Source organism: Lissotriton helveticus, chromosome 8, assembly GCF_964261635.1.
Source record: "Lissotriton helveticus chromosome 8, aLisHel1.1, whole genome shotgun sequence".
In the NCBI taxonomy this organism is placed as follows: Eukaryota; Metazoa; Chordata; class Amphibia; order Caudata; family Salamandridae; genus Lissotriton; species Lissotriton helveticus.
This window is the reverse complement of record NC_136069.1, coordinates 1376063660-1376086284: the sequence shown is the minus strand read 5'-3', so window position 1 is coordinate 1376086284 and position 22625 is coordinate 1376063660. Positions and strand designations below refer to the sequence as shown.

Here is a 22625-nt window from a genome sequence, read left to right as displayed (position 1 = left end):
GGGCCAGAACCCCTGCTTCTCCCCCCAACAAAGTATCATTGTAATTCAGTAGATCTGCTCCAATTAAAGGGAACAACTCTAGATAAGTGGCTTCACACCATTAACCCGGACAATAACCTTATCAAGTGCGCACACTGTTCTTTCAAACTGTCAATACACTAACATTCTAACACTTCCATCCCTAAATCCTATATAAATGTTCCTCCTTAACTGTAGGTCACTGCCTAAGCGTGCAACAGAAATCTCCATTCTTTTGGAAGGGGAAGGGCCAGAGGTGCTGTTCCTAACAGAAACCTGGCTCACCTTAGGATCTGACCCTGATCTTGTTCAAGCTGCTCCTCCAGGTTAGAATATCCAGAGGCTAGATCGGACCTCCGGTACAGTGGAGGGATTGCCATTATTTTTAAAAGTCACTTGACCTGTCGTACTGCCAGAAGTCCTTTACCAGATTGTGAAAACCTTGCATTCGCCATTGAGTTTCCACCCATGCTTACTTACCATGTTGGGGATATTACTCTATCGGCACCCTGAGTCCGTGGGTCAATTCTGTAAAGCTATATATGATATAGCTGCTAACTTGTCTAGTACTCCCACTAACTTTACAATATTGGGAGATTGTAATCTTCATTTTGACAACCCTTCCCAGTAGCCAGCAGCAGAGATAATAAATGACCTTGAAGGTTATCAACTTCTTCAAAAAGCTGCTCTTCCAACACACATGAAAGGACACCTACTAGATCCCATTTTTTTCAACTCTGGAGTACTTAGTAGGAGGGATACCCATCTCAGTACCATGGTCTGACCATCTTCTCATCTCACTCCTTTCACTTGGCCCCCCCAATCATGCCACGCCGCCTATCGAGCCGGTTATAAAAAGGTCTCGTCCCTGGTCCAAACTCCCAATAGACCTATGGTATTCTAAATTAGAAAAAACTAAGCCAGCTCCTGGCCCCAATGCAATAACTCCCAACGAAAATTTTAATAGGTGGATAGAAGGTTCCTTAGACATAGTCCTCCTTATAAAATCCACCCAGTTAAAAACTGGATCCAATAGAAGGGCTTGGTATTCTACAAAGCTCTGGGCATTGAAGTAAACATGTAAAAAACTTGAAAGAACCTGGAGGAAGGACTTTTTCCAGAATAAGAAATCGGAATACAGGGAAGCCATCAAACTGTAGAAGACAGAAATTAAAGCTGCTCAATCGGCATATTATGAAAAATAAATATGCTCGGCTGGGAACTCGCCAAACAAGATCTTTCGCATAGCAAAAACCCTAATCAGAGTCCCCCCACCTCCTGTGACCTTGGATATCCTAGGCTCACACTGATATATTAGCAGACTTTTTCCCACCTTAAAATATAAGAAATCTACACGTCTTTTTCACCGATGGATGGTCAAACATGGGACCCCCGCCCCCAGTTTAGATTCTCCTCTGGAGTCAATTCCTCTGATGAACCTCGAGGTGCTTGAAAGCTCCACTTCAAAAGTAAAGAGTGGCTCGCCTAGAGACTCAGTACCTCTACACATCCTGAAACAAGCTGCCACTACCATTGCCCCCACTATATTGGAACTGATCAATGCCTCACTTGCCACCGAAGTGGTCCCTCCCTCCTTGGAAGAAAGCAATGGTTAAGACACTCTTAAAGAAGCCCAACCTTGACCCGGACTCCCTGGGAAACTACCACCCCATATCTCTTCTCCCAGGGATCAGTAAAATATCTGAAAAATGTTAATTCCGTGCTGTCTGCCTACTTAGAGTCCCAACCCTCCTCCATCCGTCACAGACTGGCTTCCGACCTCTTCAAGGTACTGAAAAGGCCCTACTATCTGTTGTCGAAGAGTATAGGTCAAATCATGGATGCTGGAGGTACTACAGTCATCATCATTTTAGACCTCAGTGCCGCCTTCGACACAGTCAATCATCAAATCTTGGCCCATAGACTCAGAAGATTGGGGGTGACTGGGGTCGCGCTGACATGGCGGCAGTCCTACCTGGAGGACAGACACTTCCAGGTTTTTGAAGGTGATGTGACCTCAAAACAGTTACCTCTCCGCTGCGGAGTGCCTCAGGGGTCTTCCCTGGGTGCCGCCTTATTTAACATTTACCCAAGTCCTTTGGCAGAAATTGTACTGCCTTTTGGGGTACAAAGTGACATATGTAGACGATACACAACTTGTTGTGGGACTCAACCAGGCAGACAAATCCTCCCCCAGCCTCTCTCCCTGCTTGAAAGAGGTAGCCAAATGGATGAATGGCTCCTTTCTGAAATTGCCTGGAGGGAAAACTGAGATGATAATTTTGGGGGATCCGTCTCTATTTGATCCTATTTTAATGTGGCCAGCTGCCCTGGGCCCTGTTCCTGCCCCAAAAGTCAAATAAAAGCCTGGGTTTATGGCTGGATCATGATTTGACTTTCAAAGCTCAGGCACGTAATGTGGCGGTCTCATGCCATGGCATCCTAAAGATGTTCCGCAAAGTACTCCCGCTCCTTCCCTTCCAGGTAAGGAAGATCATGGTTCAGGCACTCAATCAATCACATCTGCACTATGGAAATTCCCTTTATCTTGGGGTCCCATGCACTACCCTCACAACATTTCAGACAGTTCAAAATTAGGCAGCCAGAATCCTTCTGTATATCTCGAAGTGCCAATCGGTTAAATCAGGCCTGAAATCTCTCCACTGATTACCCATCAGGGAGAGAGTTCATTTCAAGGCTATGAGCATTGTACATAAGTCTTTAACCAGAAAGGGCCTGCCTATTAATCATTCTATTGTCCGGCCCTACCGTGCAAACAGATGCCTCCCGTCAGATCTCCATCTTGCTGTAGTTCCTAGAATTTGGAAAACTAGAAGCGGGGGACGGCGGTTCTCATACAATGCTGCCAAATACTGGAACTCCCTCCCTCTTTACTTGCGCAAGGAACACAACCAGCTTGCTTTTTGAAAGTCATTAAAAACATGGCTCTTTCCCTAGTTGGATGGCGCTGTTGCCCGACGCCATCAGCGCTGGGATGCCCTCGGGTAGCCATGCGCTATATAAATGTATTTTTAATTAGGTAGCTGTCTCTAGAGTGTCAAACCTGTTGGATTTTCTAACTTTTCTCAAGACCAGCTGGTGGATCCGAGCCCAGATAAGTGTTTTTTCTGCCACAGACAATTATGAAGAATACTCCCATCTCCCCACCAAAGGATCATCCAATTGTGATTTTTTTAATGTTATTTTTATCACTTCTGTCACGGATAGCAAGGCAGGTTCCACTTTAGAGACTTCTTCACCAGATCTCATGAAATATACTGGAATAGTTGACTTGTCTTAAAATTCCCAGATGTGATGCCTTATTCCGGAGTGGATTTCATTTAGTGTTTTGACAGCACTAAATGTTTAGCTCCAATTCACCATCCGAAGAGAGTAAGGGCAATAAGATTCTTGGAAGTGTGGGACAGTCAATCTGCAGCTGTACAGGCACCTAGGCCAGCCACTTCCCCAATCAACTCTCGGCTTCCATGAGCCTAGTGTGCAGCAAAAAGGTATTTGAAAAGGGGCTTGCAGACACAGCCTACCTTCTTCTACTGCAGCTCCACCTCCACTTATAAACTAAGTGAGTACTATGGCACACAATATGCCAAAATCCAAGGTTTTAAGCATGGAAATCATTTTCACTCAATTCGAAATGCTCCTGGCCAAAATGTAACCAATCAGGCTGCTGCCACGAGCTCAGAATCAACCACTGACTGCAACCACACACCCTGTTTTCTGCACTCCCACATGCCGGTAGTCAAGACCCCTCTAGTACAGCATTTGGCTTGAGGAAATAGTGGCAATGGGGTGATAGAGATAAAAAAGTCAACAATGTTGTGCAAGCGGTTGGGCCTTTTAGGCTTTTAGGGGCAGTGGAGTGTGGACTATCAAAACACTGAACAGCCCTACAGCAGCTGCTGCCTTTCAGCTCTTGCTGCTCATCACTCCCCTCTTCAACTTGAGACCTTGGATGAGTCCCATCTTCAACTTGAGACCTTGGATGAGAGGCATGGCCTGCAAAATGCCAAATACCAAAGGAAAATAAACAAGCGGCAGAGCTTGGCATGACAAGGGCCAACTCCCTCCGCAATCTCACTTCGCACCGCCAGCATGGCGAGCCTCACTCGCTACACACGTTTGAGCTTCTTCCTCATCCCCTTCACAGCTACCCTACCTGAATCTCTTGCACTCTGCGTCCAACTTGATTAGACCGGACGTGACATAGCGCTCTCTGGTAATCTGGCTCAGCTCCAAGGTTTACTCGGTAAACTTTAGAAATGCCACCTGCTCTATAAGCCCTTGGGTCGTATTTTTATACCCAAGAAAATGAAAGAGGCAGTGTGTAGGGCTGCAAGAGGGCTGTTAAATTAATGTAAGTATATTTTGTTTAAATGTTTTCAGGGCCTATTATAGGCAGCTGGCGACTGTTGATAACTCCACTTAAATTATGTGGAGGATGTTATGAAATGTAAAGAGTTACTAGGTTGGCTAATTAGGCAAAGAAGCCAATGAATAAAAACTAGTGTGGTAGAGCCACTGCGGTCTTGAAACTTGTAAACATATTTAGCTGAAGCTTGGTCCTTAAAGGCCAGCAGATACCACATTAGTTTCTTTAAATTAAAAAATCTAGTTATACTCCACCTTGGTGACATCGCTCAGGCTCATAAGAAGCATGACATGGATAAATCCAAGAGAAATCTGGACATATGTTGTGTGATAGGAGCATGAAGGTGCATTCAGGGAATTATGCACAAGGTGGCTTTCACCGAGAATCTCATATCCTGGTTGCCAGACTAAAATCCTTGCAAGCCTAGAGGAGGTTTCTTTAGGAGTTATGGGTCCTTCTCTGGCCTTGTGGGTGGATACATGAACAGTGTTTATGAATTTTGGTAAAGCATCACTCATTAAGAGTGGCTCAGAAAAAGGGGGGGGGGGGGAGCGCTAGCTCGCGGTCAAGATGGTCGCTTGAGCCGAGAGTTCCCCCGCTTCACGCCACAATCCTTGAAATTATCCTGTGGGCTGCGTGTCCAAATCCGGCCCTGTGCCCACCGTAGGACTCAGGAAATACTGGGGAGTGCATCGCCAAAGAAGCGAGTTTATGGCTTGCTCCCTGCCCGTTTCCCGGACTGAGGTGCCTGCGAGCTCCAGAGCCGGTGGCGACGTGTGGCCTACTCCGGCTCGAGTAGAAGACCCCTGGCTCTGTCCCGACTGATGGACGGCGGCGCGACAGGAATGCGAAGGCAGACGCTATCACGGGTGTGAGCGGTGTGTTAGATCCCACCTCCCCGCTTCAGAGGCCGCAAAGTGTCCCGCACGGCCTGGCGCGGTGAAGGTAGGCGGGAGACGGAGAACAACGGCAGCGTGGGGGGACTGTCCCCGCCCAGAAGAGCGGCGCGGCAGGATGTATGTCATGACAACGTGGGCTTTACCCGCGCTGCCATTACGACACATCCATAACAACGCAAGTCGTAATGGCAGCGCGGGGTAAAGCCCGCGTTGTCATGGTTGTTTACCAGCACGGCAAACCCCTGCGATGAGGCCTGGGGGGCCTTATAGCCCTTGGAGAATACCGCAGGAATAACGCCGGGCTGACCACTGCCGGTGCAGCCCCCCGGCACCCTAACAGCGATACTCAGCGGCTGCACGGCGGAGGATCCTCCGAGACGGCCTTTCCACGCTTGGTCTGCACGGGGTGGCACATCCCCCTCTCCAGGCGGCGACCAGCGGCACTTCCAGTGGGCGCCCGCCGCGGAAATGAACTCCGGTGTGGTGTGCAGACCGGGGGGTAATTAACTTGAAGGTGAGTCCATTGACTACACGGCCCCTAGTACTGCGCGAGCTATGGGGCCTAGAGGCGGTCTGGGTGGAGGATTGGTCACCATTTTGAAGACTCGGGACATTGCTGCTTTTCAGGTATGCCTGCTGAGTGCAACCTCAGACGCTCCAGGGGGTACTGTAGATACGCGCCCCCCTTCCCGGGAGGAGTGCATGCCCTCTCCTGTGACATCTGCTGCTGGGTGAGCCTGTGGAGAGAGAAGTGAGGCAGCAGACGTTCCATGCAACCTTTGGATGGCACAATACCGGGGCGCAGCGCACAGCCACAGCGGCCCCTGGGACCGATAGACCCTCTGAAACTTGGCAGCGGATCTCACTACATCTGAGGAGAGGCCAATTGGAGGACTGGTGAAGGCGGTTTGGGGCGAGAGGGATATCCCGTTGTGGGGGCACAGCACAACCCCGACAGATACGATCGCTAGTAACTCACCTCACTGTCCCTAATAATCCTGCTATAAGTGGTTACCCGGCCTGACGTCTACCGGCTTGTGCGGACTACTTCTAGGGGGGAGTCGACCTGTGGTTCAGCAATGGGGCTGGTGGACAGAACTCAAACAAAATTATCATTTGACCCGAAGAGGACTAAGGCGAGCGAGACGGGGCTGGAGGAGGGGGGTCGGTGACCAGGATCCGGCCGGAGGGGACCAACAGCAAGACATTCGTGGCTTGCTGATAGCTATGGAAAAAAACCTTCAGGGTGGGATTGCCTCATTGGGAACCAAGATAAATGCGCTCACTTATTGAATGGACCGCATGGCCGAGAGGCTGGATAAACACGCCGAACGCCTTGATATGTCGGAGCGAAGGCTGACAGAGGTGGAGGAGGCTCACACAAACCTAGACGTGGAGCACAAACAGTTGGGGAGGGTCCTCCAGGTCATTCAGGATAAGACGGATGATTTGAAGGCCTGTTCTCTGGGCTGTAATCTCCGCATTACCGGCCTGCCGGAAACTACCCCCACAGGGAATATGGAGCTCTTCATAGAAAAGTTGCTGAAGACGTTGATGGGGGTCACCGCCTTTTCAGCAATGTTTGTAGTGGAGAGGGCCCATAGATCTTTAGGTCCGAGACCGAAGCCGGATGCCCCTCCCCGACCTATAATTGCATAATTGTTAAACTACAGGAATCGTGCCAGAGAGAAACAGCCATTACAAATCGAGGGATCGACAATTTTCCTGTTCCCGGATTTCACGGTCAAAGTACAGGAGGTGAGGCGACAGATTGTTCCAATGAAAAGACAACTCCCAAGAAATTGGAGCCGACTACACGATATTGTATCCAGTGAAGCAGCGGGTCAATCGACAGGGGCGATCCTTGATTTTCACTGACCCTAAAGCTTTACAGAAAGCCCTCAAAGAATTGAGGAAGGAACGACGGCCCTCTCCCGAGAGGGCACTCCTGTATGAGGCGGCTGGAGGATCACTAGAAGAACAGGACTTAACGCGAAATACGAACACTAATGGTACTTTTTGTGTATGCTGTGTGATCAGGAGGGATGTTACTGGCATTGGTTCGTGAGAGGGTCCATACTGCCATGGTGTGGCCGATCCCCTTTAGTTACCTTGCTATGTTTGGACCTACCCGATGGATGGGTGGTCGGGGAAGGGGGTGGGGGGGAGGGCCTTGAGGCATATATCCGGTGTGTTAGATACTTTGCTGCTCAGATTTGTGCCCTCTCTGGGGGTGGGTGGGAGGCCCCGCTGGTTGTCCTTGGACCTCTAGGGCTGCGAGGTGGTCCTGGGTGGGAAGGGGGGGTTCATCGCATTAAGATATCCTTATGGTGGGTTGCGATTAGGGTGCTGATTGAAGACTAACCCAGCCCTTGTGAAGCGGGGGAAACGGTCCTTAGGGACCACAAAAGCATTTTTCTTATTTTTGTTTTTAGCGAGCTACATCCACCCCAGCATGAATAAACACATGTGGAATGTTTTTTGATGTGGAGGGATATGGGGGGGAAGTGGGTGTTCACTGTTTGGATGGGAGGGGTGAATATTGCAGCCAAGTTGGGGTTGGGCAGGCGTGGGAGGGGATTGGGGGGGGGGGGGGGGGGTTGGATTGCAAATGTATGTTCCTCTGGTGGTTTCTAATGCTGTCTTCGAGTACAGGATCGCCGGGACTCAGGTCCTTTAGCGAACTTACCCTTTCTGTTTCTATGAAGCAAGCAGGAGGGAATTATCTGATGGGGAGGTTTAATGTTTTTTGGATTCTGGTTGGCTATATGACACGATTGAGGCATGTCACGGTACGGATGTACAAACTCTTGACTCTACACTGTGACTCCCTTCCCTAAGAATGACTCCTAGGTGGGCCCACCTGAAGGACCCCTAGATTCTCTGGTCCCATCGACTTGGAATGTCTGCGGTCTTAATGACCACCAAAAAGTCCAGTAAGTACTGCAATTCCTTACGAGACATGTCGATATTGCACTCCTTCAGGAGACTAGTCTCCTCCCGGACAGCCCAGTTCTCCACACTAAAGGCCTCCTGGGCAATGTTCACGCAGCAGGATTCACCTTGCATGCTAGGGGGGTACTGACATGGGTGAACCCGAAGACCTCGATAACACTGACGCCACTAGAGATGGATGGGGAGGGACGCTTTGCTATTTCCAGATGCGGCGGGAAAACCTTCAAAGCATATATTAGAGGGGTCGCTATCGCTAAAGAAGCGGGAGTCCTTCGATCGATTCGGAATCGTATAGAGACTCTAGAGAAAAGGCTGAAAGAGTTGGAGGCGCTACGCATCACCGATCGAAGTAAAACGCTTACTCGCAAGCTAGCGCAGACGCTACGTGAATACCATGAACAAGCTGATGCGGAAATAAAACATCTTGGGAAGTATGCCACTGCCAGAGTTTACAGTGAAGGGAAGCACCCGGGAAAAGTATTTGCACAGACGGGTAAACAACGCAGAGACAGAACTGCGATTCCGGATATGATGGCACTCCCATCGGACCCGCCTGTCACTGAGACACAGGTGGCGGAGCTGTTCCGAGAATACTATGCAGCCTTGTATGCCTCCCGAGTGCCTGCTCCGGAGCAGCGTATTCTAGACTACCTAACACATTGAATTACCGTGGTTGTCTAATGTACACAGGGAATTCCTAATGCGACCAATTGAACGCGAGGAGATAGTTTGGGCTCTGTTGGGGATGAAAGCTGGTAGCGCGCTGGGTGGTGATGGCCTCACAGTGGCCTTTTACAAAGCAAAGCATTCTTGGATCTACTAATCCCGCAGCTGCTAGCGTTATTTGAGGATATTTGCACCTCTGGGGTGATGCCGCCGACCATGCGGGAGGCGATACTGGTGTTCGCGGCCATGCAGCACACGCCGGGAGGTTCCCGCGGTGGCAATCTTTCTTGACATGGAAAAGGCTTTCGACTCGGTCGAGTGGCCTTTCATGCGGCAAGTTCTTGGCCGAATGGGAGTCGGGCTGTTTTCCTCCAGCTTCTGGCATCATCGTATTCTGCTCGTATCCAGATTGGTTCTTTGGTTACTGACTACATACACATTTGCAGGGGCACGAATCAGGGCTGTCCCCTATCTCCTATACTCTATGCTCTATGCTCTGACGGCTGAGCCACTAGCTTGTGCATTACGTGAATATCACAGGCAGAGGGGTATACGGTTCCTAAGCTATCGTCAAATAGTATCCACATATGCAGAAGACACCCTTCCATATGTCCGGGAACCCGAAGTCAACCTCTCCCCAGTCCTGCGTGAGGTGGTGCTGTTTGGTTCCCTCTCCGGTATTAATGTCAACTGGCATAAGTCCACTATGTTCCCTCTCACGCCTGCACACGGTGCAGGTGTGTGGTTCTGAAATTCTGGACCCTGCTGTTATCCCGGTATCGAGATCCAACACCCGTGCCACAAAATATCAACGTACCAGGACGAATTTGGTGTCGACGGACCGATAATGATTAGGACATCATCCCTATGCATTTGCTTCATGATTGAGGGATGCCAACACCCCTAAACCATAGTTTCCGTTCCGACCCCTTAGACTCCATTTTGTAAAACGGCATCCATCTTGCATCTTGCCCTCATGATAAGTCAATTGAGTAAGGTCGAGCTTGATCTAAAAGGACACGTCCACCTTCTCTGACTCCCCCCTGACCTGTCCCAACTGACTCCATTGCCTCCAGCCAAACCTGTTTGGGCAGCTCCTCACCCAGTGGCCGAATAAGATAGCATCAATACATAACATGCCACAAACCATTCACTACGTACAGAACATGTTTTCATCACACACACTCCTGTCCATGTTCCTTGTTTATGGCCAGTTTTATGACTAGGAGGTGCCCTGCTCTATTGAGGTTTCATCGATATCTGATGGGAGTTCCGGGCCTGGCCGGGTAATCTATCACAAACTGGACGTCTAAAATATGGGTTGGCCTACATGACTTCGCTCTTTGTATTATTGTAGAAATATGTGTATAACCATATCGTAAACTTAAGAATTCATGCCTGCAGCTATTATTTCTGTATATAAGGAGAAAGCTGGTTCTGTAAAAACGAACAGTCTCCTGAGAAATACACACCCGGGTTGTCGTGTTTCTAGGACACATGTTACTTGGTAGCTGCCAATAAAACTCGATCTCTGACTACAGCTAGAAGACTCCGTGTTTCTGTGGTCCGGAACAGGGAGAACTCAGAGGTCTTCGGGTGTTATCCCCTGGCACCACCGGGTTCCCTAAAACCCGTTACCTCAGGTGGACCCGGAATACCCACTACTATGGACCACAGACTCGGTTCGATACCTGGGAGTCCGACTGCATACAGATTCTGAGGTGGTACTGAGGGAAAAATATGGGGTGCAATCTCCAAACTGGAGGATGACATTGAGAGATGGATTAGCCAGCCTCTATCGCTGATGGGGAGGGTGTCACTCATGAAAATGATTGTCTTCCCACGTCTCCTTTTTCTCTTCATTAATATCCCTATGGTCCTGTCCAAAACATTTTCAACAACTGCATGCGCTGATGATTAGACTTGCATGGGCGGGCAAGCAGCCATGGGTGGCCTGGAAAATTCTCACCCGGCCGTACGAGATGGGGGGTTTGGGCGCCCCCGACTTGGAAATTTATTATAGAGCGGCACAAAGCTCCCATGCCTACCATTGGATACATGGACCTGCCGAGATCCCACACATTCAAATAGAAACTATTGTAGCCGACCCTACCCCCTTACCTGTGTATGGTACCCTTTTGTAACTTGCACTTTTCTCGTGTAACACACTGTATGCTACCTCTCACTTTTTGTTTGCTTTAGATACTTGCACAAGTGCCACCATTGCCTACGTAACGTTCGTTCTTGTGCTGGAGTGTCTGCCATTTATTGCAGTATTATACCTCTACTTATACTTTGTACGCTTTTGTAACCTGCACACATATCACTTTTTCCTCCTGTAATGTACCGATTGCTACCTCATGTATTTTGGTGCCTCACTATTGTCACTTTTGATTCATGTAACTTAACGTTTGCTTTTGTAATTTGTTCACTTGTAATTTTCTCCTCATGTATCATTACTGTTCCTATTGTGAAGCGCTCTGACACCTTCGGGTAAAGTCCGCGCTATTTAAAATCGCATAAATAAATTAAATAAATAAATGCCTGCGCTATTTTCACCCCAAGATCGGCGCACCTGCATTTTAGATTCGTTAAACTCGTTACGCATGCGTGGCATCATATGCTATAAGTCCAAGCTTGCAACTTGCTGTACGCCCCGCTCTTGAATGGTGCTATTGGCTCGACCCATGCAAAGGCAAGGAGTAATAGCGTCGCTAAGAACGCTGAAATTACACACTATGGGGGACCTCTTTGCAGACGGCTTTCAGTTCCATAGGGTGAGACAAGCCCTAAAAGATGTATTGGGAGAGGATATGTGGAACCCCCAGAGGTTACGGCTTTAACTGTTAACGCTAAATCACCCGCTAAAATGGTCTCCAGGCTGTACCGTATAGCCCTTTTGGAGAGGGACACAGAAGACACTAAACCTCGCATGGAGTGGCAGAGAGATCTCGGGGTGGAGTTGACGGATGATGTATGGCTGTATTGCCGAGCACTAAACTAATATCACTCAATGGGCGCCACAGATAAGTTCACCTCAAATTTCTGAATAAGGTGCACTATACACCAGAACGACTACACAGAGAAAGAGCCCGCAATGTGAGAGATGCGGGGTGATGGTCGCGGATTTTCTCCATGTCGCATTGGCCTGTCGGGGATCGCAACTTTCTGGGGCAAGGTAAATGCAGAAGTTAACCGTGTCACTGAATTGACATTAACTCCAGACCCGCTCCTTGCTATCTTGCGTTACTCAAAGCCACTCCCCAGGGACCTTAGACGACTGGTAGATATGGCCTTTCTCCTAGCCAGACGATGTGTGGCCCTCTGTTGGCTGCGAGGCCCAACACCCACACGGACACAGTGAACTAAAGACATGCTCTATTGCAGTATGCAAACGGAATTATATAGCGAACTACTACCAAAGACCTAAGAACTTTTGGTCCCTCTTCCTTACTAGGGAGCCCTTATACGAGATGCCCAACGGGGGGGGGGGGGGGGCGGATGCCGCGTTGGCGGAGGGAAATTGTCCTGCAGCTGACATTTAAATACCCAACTATAGGTCCCTGACACTTTGACTGCCACACCCGTCTATCAGAATGTACGCTGGTGACGCTGAGGGGTGAGTTCAAGTACAGATTACACGACTGACTGGGAAGCGGGGGATTCCTGAGGGGCACACTACCACAAGACTATCTAATCAGGTATGATGTATTCGCACGGAGGGGAGCTGGTCTATAAATGTACTATTGTATATGTGTAACTTATAATCACTTGTCTATGATCCTGCATTATTTATGTACATGCCGATGCATTGATCTGCTGTCTTTCTTTGTACTTGAAATGCCAATAAACAAATTAATTTAAAAAAAATTAAAAAAAAGGAGTGACTCAGAAAAAGGTCTACATTTTCCCCACTCCCGGAGTTACCAATACTAGGAGTATTTTCGTAGGTCTGATGGTGGGGAACTTCGTACAATCACAAGTTGGGCTCAGAGGGCCCCCTTAGAAAGGAACAATCCCTGGGAAATCGTTAATTTCAGCTCTGGTTCTTCCAGTAATTCCTCATTTTCCCCACAGATTTTCACACTGAGGTTTCATGCAGCCTAAATCCCTCAGAATATAAACAGAGCCAAAGAAACATCAATGATCTCATAACTTCAATGGGTCTGTAACTGCTGGTACCAATGCACTGAAATTAACAGGCCCCTCATACTGAGGGTCCAAGTGGGTTGACGTTCCAGTTTGTGTGAGAACCAAGGTAATAAATGTGACCAATAACTTGTTTATGTATAGCACTTCATATCTCTGCCATTTTTCTGTATATGCAAATGGTGTTTGAAAGTATGCCACTTACCAACAACCTTTTATAATGGGTTCCCCTAGGATATATGGATTGCATACCACGTTGCCAAGCAAAATGTCTATGGCAACCAGACCCTGCAACAAGTAATTTTGTCCTCTTAGCCAGCAATGGATTGCCAAGCACCCTCACTAACTAATGGCTTACCAGGTCATTAAATCAAGGTAACCTTTTTGTCCAGGCACAAATACTATTAAACTCTACCTCAAGTAAGCAAGAGGGGAGGGTCATCCACATGATTGAAAGGCATGCCAAATAAGCCAGAGACCCACTCAACTGGATCATAACTAGGTATGTAGAATGGTTTTACATAGCTCTGCAGATCAAACAAAATCATCTAGCTGACAAAGATCTTGTCGGAACGAGTTAATTGGGGCCAGCTTATCTCAAGAAATGTAGATTCAGATTTGTATTCTTTTTACGCAAATAGTAGCCACATTATCTAGCTTCTGTATTATAGGTACGACTATTCAAAGCCCTATATGCTACCCTAGGTAAGTGTAAAGAGATTCCTATTTCTGCATGGACACTCCCATTTTTTGTTAACTGATTCTGCTGGCGTTTGAGATCTGTACACTGAGTTGCTGCTGTCCAGTCCCCGTTGCGTTTCCTGAGACCCCTAAAACATTTTAAAAATTGACTAATTCCCAACTGGCACTTTAAAATTTCTTGTAAGACCTTAATATATGGTGCAGAACATACACCAAATGCACGGAAGTTAAATGCCAACTGTGGACTGCAGCAGGTTGCCATTTACTATGCTGGCAAGGACAACATGCTTAAGGCCTGTATGTGTAGCATGACTGTCGCTTTTATACCTGAAAGGAGACCTGTCAAAATAACTTTTTGACAAGAGGCAAACCTACTTTTCAATATTAAGTAGGCCTTGCAGTCTACAAGGAAGGATACCTCATTTAAAAATGGAGTATGTAAGAAATTGTGGTTGGCTGGTTTTTACATTGACTAGCCCCCAAAAGCTATTTTCACTGTTAGGGCTTTGAATTGTTTTGTACAAAATGGTAAGAGAACAGATAAAAGCCTTTTGTTGCGGCTTTGGCCCAAGAATAAGCTACAAAGTCCATTCAACCACTATTCTTCATTCAATTCTTAAGTTGGATTATTATTTTTTTTCTTTTAAATAAAAGGGGACGTTAACATTTGCTTAGCTATAATTTCCCTACCTGAAGCTCCACTGGGTTAATTAGCATTAACTTGTCTTCACCTGGACCGGTCAATGCTTTCCTTTGAAGAGGTGTGAAAATCTGCTCTCAGAACACAGAACCTTGGTTGGACCTGGCAGGTTGGCAAGGGTGAAGTGTATGATCTAGTTTAAACCAAGAATGGTAGAAGAGGAGGCTCTAGAAACTTCACTAACTTCTGTACTTTTATAGTTTAGAGATTAGGGAAACCTAGGAAAGAGGAGCCGTTTGATCCAAGGATACACTTGATCGCCACCCCACCTGCCTCCAGTATAATTGGGGAAGAGAGCTGGTCCCAGAAACAGTTTGGTATAGCTGGGTGGAAGAGAAATACTCATGTTCCTTGACAAACACCTGGGTGTGCCACAGGACTCCTTCAGAGGCAGAAAGGTTATGTCATTTTGGATTTGCTAGGAAAGAGTGAGGGGATACCCTTGGGTACTATTTACCAATTTATGGGGAGAGTCGAGAATTTATCGCCGTTTACTGGTTAGTGAATTGAACAAAAGTCACACCTACCTCAGTTCTTCAGAACACCTCTAGATAAACAAAAGAGGAAGAAACCTGCTGGATAACCTGAGTGGAGAATAGAATAGCCAGAACGTATTTCCACTTTTACAAAGGGCTAGGAGATGGATTTTAAGGGAGAATTTCCTGGCCTCCTCCGTTACTACAGACACCCTAAAAGCTGCTGGAGGCCTTTTCCTGGAGTGACCAGTGGCAAGTGGATTCTGACTGGGCTGTGCTAGTGGACTCTGCTCGAGTGGGTCCAGAACTCCAACGGCTGTCCCTTGGTCCTCAGAGCCTTGGAAGTGACCAAAAGCTAATAAAATTGGGAATTGGAAAATGTTCAATCTCTAGAGGAATAGGATTAACCACTACTCGCACTACCACAGCGAGCAAGAAAATCAGGTTTGTCCCTCTGAGCTTTTGGTCATCCAAAACATTTCAGCAAGACCTCAAGGCAAAGGTACCCGGCTTCAGTATAACCAGCCGAGCAACAGCTTCCACGCTTGCCCCATTGAAGGATTATGAGCTCCCAAAAAAAGAGGCCATGTCCAAAGGGTAAATATTTTGAACAGGCTAACTTACAAAAACTATCTGGGTCACTGAAAGTGTTAGATGAGCATTACATTTGAATTTTCTAGCTTAGAGGTTTTTCTGCCTGCCAAAATCAATGGTCTCAGCAAATCCTTGCTCAACGGCTTGTTGGGACAGAAAAGTCCCTTGCATGGTGAAGAACATGCAGCCCTGTGTCGAGTGCCTCAGCTGTGAAAAAACTTATTTTAACAAGCTACACTGCTATTTCCTCTGCAATAGTCAGGATACACATGCTAGGCCTGAAGCCATGTTTGCATTGCCACTATAGTGGATGTGCTGCAGTCCACAAGTGGCATTTAACTTCCAGACCCAGGGTGCAATTTGTATACTATTTACTGGGGATTTAGAGGCAAGTTAAATGTGCCAAACGGGAATAAGCCAATTTAGCCATGGTTGAAGTGGGAGAACAGATGCTTTACCATTGGATAGCAGGGGTAAATTACACAGAGTTTTAAAGCATAAAATATAGTGTTCAGCAAAAGACAAAAAATCTGGGGTGATCACAGAGAAAAGGTGGATTTCCAACAGTAACTATGCCTTTTGCTCTTGCTGTTTTTAACAGTTGGTCATTTTTATTATTAAATACCTTTAATAACAAGCTGCTGCTTTTGGTTTTTAATACATCTTACTTAAACAAAATGTAAAAGTACTTGTGGTTCAAAACAGAGATCCGGTGAGGTCACATATTTTGATGGCATTGTGCTTAAAAAGCACAGGAGGTCGCATCCACTATCCCTGTGATTTTAGTGTAATGACATCACTTCAAAACACAAAACAGCTCCCAACCCTTTAAAGTCTCATCTTTGGGCCGAAATACTCAAATCGTTTTTTAGGGAAGCACAGAGTTTATCTATATTAACTCACTACATTTTCTCAAACATTGTTCATGAATTACACAAACATTCTGTAGAATTTGGTAGGATTACAGGTGAATAAAAACTCAAAACCTTACACATATATACATCCACTGATAGAGAACTTGGAACGAACAGACTCAACATACCTATTGCTAAGTTTACCTTCTCCCAGATCTTTAAGTTTTCAGGAGGAAAACACATTACTATATGATAAGCAAACGGGCACCTGCTCCGGAAGGAAAAATGCTCAATCTTCCTCCATCTAAAGTTCAGACAATTTGAAAACTTCAGTTGATTAAAATGAAGTGACTGCACTTCTTCTTTTGGACTTATCTGTAGCGTTGGACACACTTCATCACAAAACCTTACTAAGCAGACTAAAAGATATTGGCTTACAAAAAGAAATATACTAGATTCGAAAGTCTTCTACCACAATAGCAGGCTAAGCATCATATCTATTCCCTCATTCTCCTCAAACCGATAGATCCTCAGGACAGAAGTTCTGCAAATATCAATTATCGCCCCACTTCTGCACAATGTCTATATCAAACCACTCCCGGAACTCATGAAATTCTTCATCCTGGACTTCTTCTAATAGCTGGCAATACCCAGATAATCTTCAAACTGGAAAAAAAAGTAAGTCTGAACTCTCAAAAATTAGGAGGCTGCCTCAAAGCCACATATAATTTGGACTCTGGTTCCCTTAATCGATGTAAGAACAAACTTGTTAGCATAATTAGCACATGATTTAACCCAAGAAACTAGAAGAATGACACACCCCTGACCCTCAAGCAAAACTGTGGGGACTCGGAACAGCACATATTAAACAATGTAATTAAAGACAAAATTGCATGTGGATTATGGAAATGAGTAGGATGACTAAAAACTGTGGCTATCGCATCCAAGTTATGGATACAGTGAACGCACCAAAAGAAACTGACAATTCTTCTCGTACATGAACTCCTTGCACAACCCTGCATGTGAGCTATTTTCAAAATGTGCATGAATTATGTAACACGTCTGTTCCGATACCTATTAAACTGAACCCATGACTATACCCATCTCTGTCAATTAATTCTGATCCTTCTAGGCAAAATATTACTGAACTATTTTCTAGATTTATGGACAGTATGAACAAGCATATTCCAAAACATGTAGTTCTGTGCATTGGCTAAGCACACATTGCCTATCTGATAATACGGTGCAATAGGACAGGTAATTGTAACATGTTCTCCATTTACCTTAAAAGCACAGACACCATCAAGAATACAAAATTATATAGGCCATAAGAAAACATTGTCAAAGAAAATGACAAGACAAATCAAAGCTGAAAGTGCTGCAGTCCACCAGACTACCTTCACAGGATGAAGAGCTAGACCCCTTAAAATCGGTAGGTTTCTCTAAGCAAGATCCCAATGTGACTGAAATTACACAATTGCAAGCTAAGACAGCAGCCCACATTAAACACGCCCCTTTCGGGAAAAGTATGCAATTACAACTTCAATCACAAGTCCAACCAATGCAACCAACTATGCAAGTTCTCTCCCCCCGGCCCCCATAATTCAGCCGATGTAGCCAGTGGAATGCATAGGATTAGTCTAATGGAACTGAAAAAGTTATAGACTAACTAAGCTTCTTTAGCTTCTGTACCAAATATTAAAATGCTTGAGACTAAGAAAAGGATTGACAGCTATGCAACTCAACTGGAAGAACGTCAACAGAGACTCTGGCTGCGAAGACAGCCAATGAGAACGGATTAGGCAGATGTGAAAGAACTACAAGACATCAGGGCTAGGCTTGAACATCAGCAATACCGACTGAGGAGGTCCAAACAAAGGTTCACAGGAATTCCAAAGAAAGGAAATTGGTCTTAACGGCAAATTTCAAGGCCACCACCAAGATGAAAGATGCTTTGGGCAAACACATTCACTTTTCGCCAAAAATGGGACTCCTAAATGTGTGGGAGCCTACTGATCTAACGGAAGTAGAGCAGCAATGGGTGGTGTAGGGATACCTCTTGTCTAAGCACGCCATAGCAATGTCCTGGGGTTCCAGCAAACTGCCACTTATCATAGGATGGGTAGCTGAAATGCTCCGTGAACGCAAAACGGTACCAATATCTTATTGAGCTGATAAAAAATGCCCCTTACAACTCTATTTAACAGAATTTTGACAGGCATACATATACCTTCTTTCAAAAAGGGAATCCTCATTAGCTTCCCTAAGAAAGATAAGGATTTAATTGAAGTAAACACTTTTCAACCAGTTACACTGCTCAATGCAGATTATAAAATCTTCATGGAAATCACCTCAATGAGAGGAGTGGCAGTAATGCCAAAATTAATCAATGATACCGAACCGTGAATTATTCAATAATACACGCTTGTTAACCGAAGCAACCAACTTTTTCACTGTAGCTAAAAACACCAGAAACAGTTTTATTCTTGGATGCTGAAATGTCCTTCGACTTTGGGAGCTGGAAATATATCTGTTTATGGAGATGGAGAGAATGGGTTTTCCTGCCCAGATCATCAGGTCAATCTGCAGTATTTATGAAGGGTCCTTAGCCACATTGATTTTGAATGGCAGAGCTACAGAGCCAGTAAAGAGAAAGAGGCACTAGACATAGTTGCCTGATGTCCCCAACTTTATTTGCCCTTTTTATTGAGCCTTTAGCCTGTGTGTGGAGGGAGAAAGAAGAAACTAAAGCAGCAATTTCAGGAAGCCCGAAGTTCATACTCTATGTAGAAGATCTCGTTTTACATCTGAAATCTGATACTTCAGTAATAGAAAAGCTGTTTCAACAAGTGCCGTCTTTTACTGCCCTTGCTGACCATAAAGTCAATACTAGCGAGATCTGAAAATCAAATTTTTACACCAGTGTGCAGGTTTTATCTCTGACAGACATTTTACTTTAACTAGGATGCACATCTTATTAGGAATTTAGGGTTAAAAAATTACAGAAATTAAGGTATGGCCCACTTACTATGTTGCATAATTGTGGAAATCTGCCTATTTAGATTACAGGTAGAATTACTAGGATTACAATGAATATATTACCTTTATTTACTTTTTTCTTTACTGCTATTCCTTGTTTTTTATCCAACCAATTCTTTAATAAAGAGGATTCAGAAATTAGCATTCTTATATGGATTAAACCTCTCCCTGGGTAAATCAACGCAAGTTAAATCTCCTATTAGAAGCTGGGAAAGGTGTTACTTCCAATTTGGAAATGTTATCGCACCAGGGCTTTTCCAATTACTTCCTTCTTGTTTTATAAAGTCAATGAAAAGACTTTTGACTATTCTTTTACAGAGAAAATGAATGGGGCATTGTTCCTCTATCCTGATCACCCAATACTTCAGGCACCAAATCCCAAGTCAGTTAGATACAGAAATCTAGCAGTGTAAACAAAAAAAACAAAAAAATGATAGAGCTACAGTTTCGACATTTTCTAAAAATTTCGAATTCGCATGCTGCAATTCCCTTTCAATTTATTGTTCTCAACTCTCCAACAGAAATACGGAGATGGGAAAAGGGTGGCCTTGGGAAAATAGGGGACTGGTTTTGAACAGCAAAATAATTTCCTTGGAATCTGGTAAAGCTAAACTCCCCTATTTTCAAATTACAAGCTTGTTAAGAAATATCGTTGGCCCCAAATGAACGTTTCTAGGGAAATCGCGTATTTATTTGCTTCCCCTTCTGCCCCCTCAAAAGCAATCACAACGAACAAGATTGATTCAGGAACATCAAAAGAAATCCTGAATTAATTTTTACCAAATTGCTAAATAAATGATTCAGAGAAGTAGGTATTAATCCAAGTTGGAGAGAGTAGGAGGAAGTATTTTATTTTAACAATAAGGCAATGCATATGTAGACCTTTGGCTATGGTTACTGTATTATTCCACCAATTGGTTGCACAAATGAAGTAACAATATTAACAATGCTTGCCTTAGATGCAAACGAAGCAGGGACATAGGTTTACATGATCTGTAGTTGCCCCAGGATCCAGGTACTTTCATAAAAAGTTATATGGTTTATTAAGAATTCTATTGCAACTAATCCATCCCTGGATCAAATGTTGGATCTGGGAATGAGAAGCAGAGATGTCGGAGGCTGTTCCATAGCAATTGAGATAGGCCATTCCACTATACCAATTATTTGGAAGAAGGAAGAATCCCCAGAGTACTAAGAGAGGTTCAATTAACTAGCAAAAGATTTACATAAAGGAAACATTGTATGCTAAAATGTTGGGTAAGGGAAAATTATTTGCAAAGAATTGAAAATTGTTTTTTAATCAACAGTTGAATTTCTAGATATGCTGACGTATTCTTGATATTTCAAGTAGACGTGAATTTGATTGTATTTTAACTCCGCCCTACTGTCTTCCCCTATTAACACTGAAGCTGGTTGTATGGTTGAGGGGACAGTAATAATAAAACTAATCATAACTAAAATATCTTCATCAGTAACAAATCACTTCTTTGAGACTAAAAATGGCAGGTAACTTATCGATCTGACAAATCTATTAACATACGACTAACCAAAACCATTTAGAACTAGCGCTAGAAAGTGCTACCCAATCGCAAAGGGCTTCAACATCATGTCATGGGCAGTAAGTGCTGTTTAAATTCACAGTACAATACATATAAATTCACAGTACAATAGACTCACATTTGATTTACAACAATAGGTTTTAAAGGAGAGATTTAAGTAATTCAGACAATGCATTAATAGACCACAGTATTGTCAGCGAATTAAGAATGAACTGTGAAAAATTACGAGTCGAAGATACAGGAATCTGATCTCAAGATGAGATTTTATATACCTATCATCCCCCATAATATTTCTTTGAATATGGGAGGCACTTTTAATGTTGCACTGTTAATTATTGCTATCGGAAAACAAACACCCATGCTTCCGCGTCAACTGCTTGTCGGAACGATCAAAGTAGGTTTATAAAAATGAAAAATGTAATAAGGTTTGTTAAAAAAATAATACAAATGAACACATTATACATATTAAACAAATCAGTGCATGACATACCTTTAACTTTGAGCCATGTGGAATTGGTGAGGTCATATCTTCTCTTGGTGGGAGATAAAGGTCCCATTTTCCATAACCAATTTCTTTGTAAGGATGAGAAAAATGATTCCAATCATCTGCAAAAAAATGTAAAATAAATAAAAGATATAAAGTCAATACTCGCATAGCTTAATGTGGGTAAATTAAATTGCGATCTGTAAACTTACTACAGCACAGCATCAAATCTACAATTATTCTAAGGGGTTTCATGTCAACATTGTACAAAACAAGTGGCAAATGTGTTTGAAGGCAAATATAAAACCTGGATCCGGATAAAGGAGTTAATGCTTTTTAAAGTACAATGCAAACTGCAGATTCTGTTAACTTTGAAAAACTATTGGCAGAAACTTAACATTAGCGTTTCTTCTACAGCCAATTCAATTCAGTACCTTACTCAAGATTTGAATCTCGAAATAGAGACACAAAATCAAAACAATACAAAATTATAATCTAAAAAGAAACTTGATAAAATATATCAATAATCATAATCTCCTTTCTATAACCGTTCTATAAAATTCTGAGCAAACATTCATGAAACCGAAAAACAGATCTTATATATAATATATTATCTTGTATATAAATGATTCCAGAATAACATCCATTACCTTAGTCCAGTAACCTCTCATCAGCGGGTCATTGTTGTGCTCTTTTCTAATAACTTTGGACCTTTACATGCATTAACTGGATTGTATTTGCAACAATATCCACAATCATAGGACTCAGTGAAAACGTATCACATTCACCTTCAGTGCACTTGTTAAGTTTTGTCTTAGATGTTCGTAAATATGCATGAATGAAAAATGTAGAATGAGGATGGTTGCTGCACATAGAGAAAGAAATAGCCCATCCATCACCTCTTTCTCCTGTTTAACTATTTGCTCATTGGTTGCCTGAAGGGAGTGCATAAGGTTTCCCACCAGAGGAGAAGTGCACCTGTCCGGATTAATGTCTGGTGTTCTGTAGACACCAGCATTCACAATGCATTCTAGAAGTTGGACAGTGCCGGATGCTCTTCCCGGCATCCTTTCCAAATGGAACAAATATGCCAGAATTTGGCTGATTGCAGTCATTCAGACCAGTCCATTCTTGGAGTCT

At 44.4% G+C, this 22625-nt stretch overlaps 1 protein-coding gene across 1 annotated transcript in view; it reads right to left on the bottom strand.

The window, feature by feature from the left end:
• The window catches only part of GBE1 (1,4-alpha-glucan branching enzyme 1), a 686238-nt gene that overhangs the window by 492353 nt on the left and 171260 nt on the right, over positions 1–22625 (bottom strand). The window contains exon 3 of the mRNA XM_078658343.1: positions 21492–21607. Within this exon, the coding sequence (XP_078514469.1) occupies positions 21492–21607 (116 nt within the window). The remainder of the gene's footprint in view (positions 1–21491; positions 21608–22625) is intronic.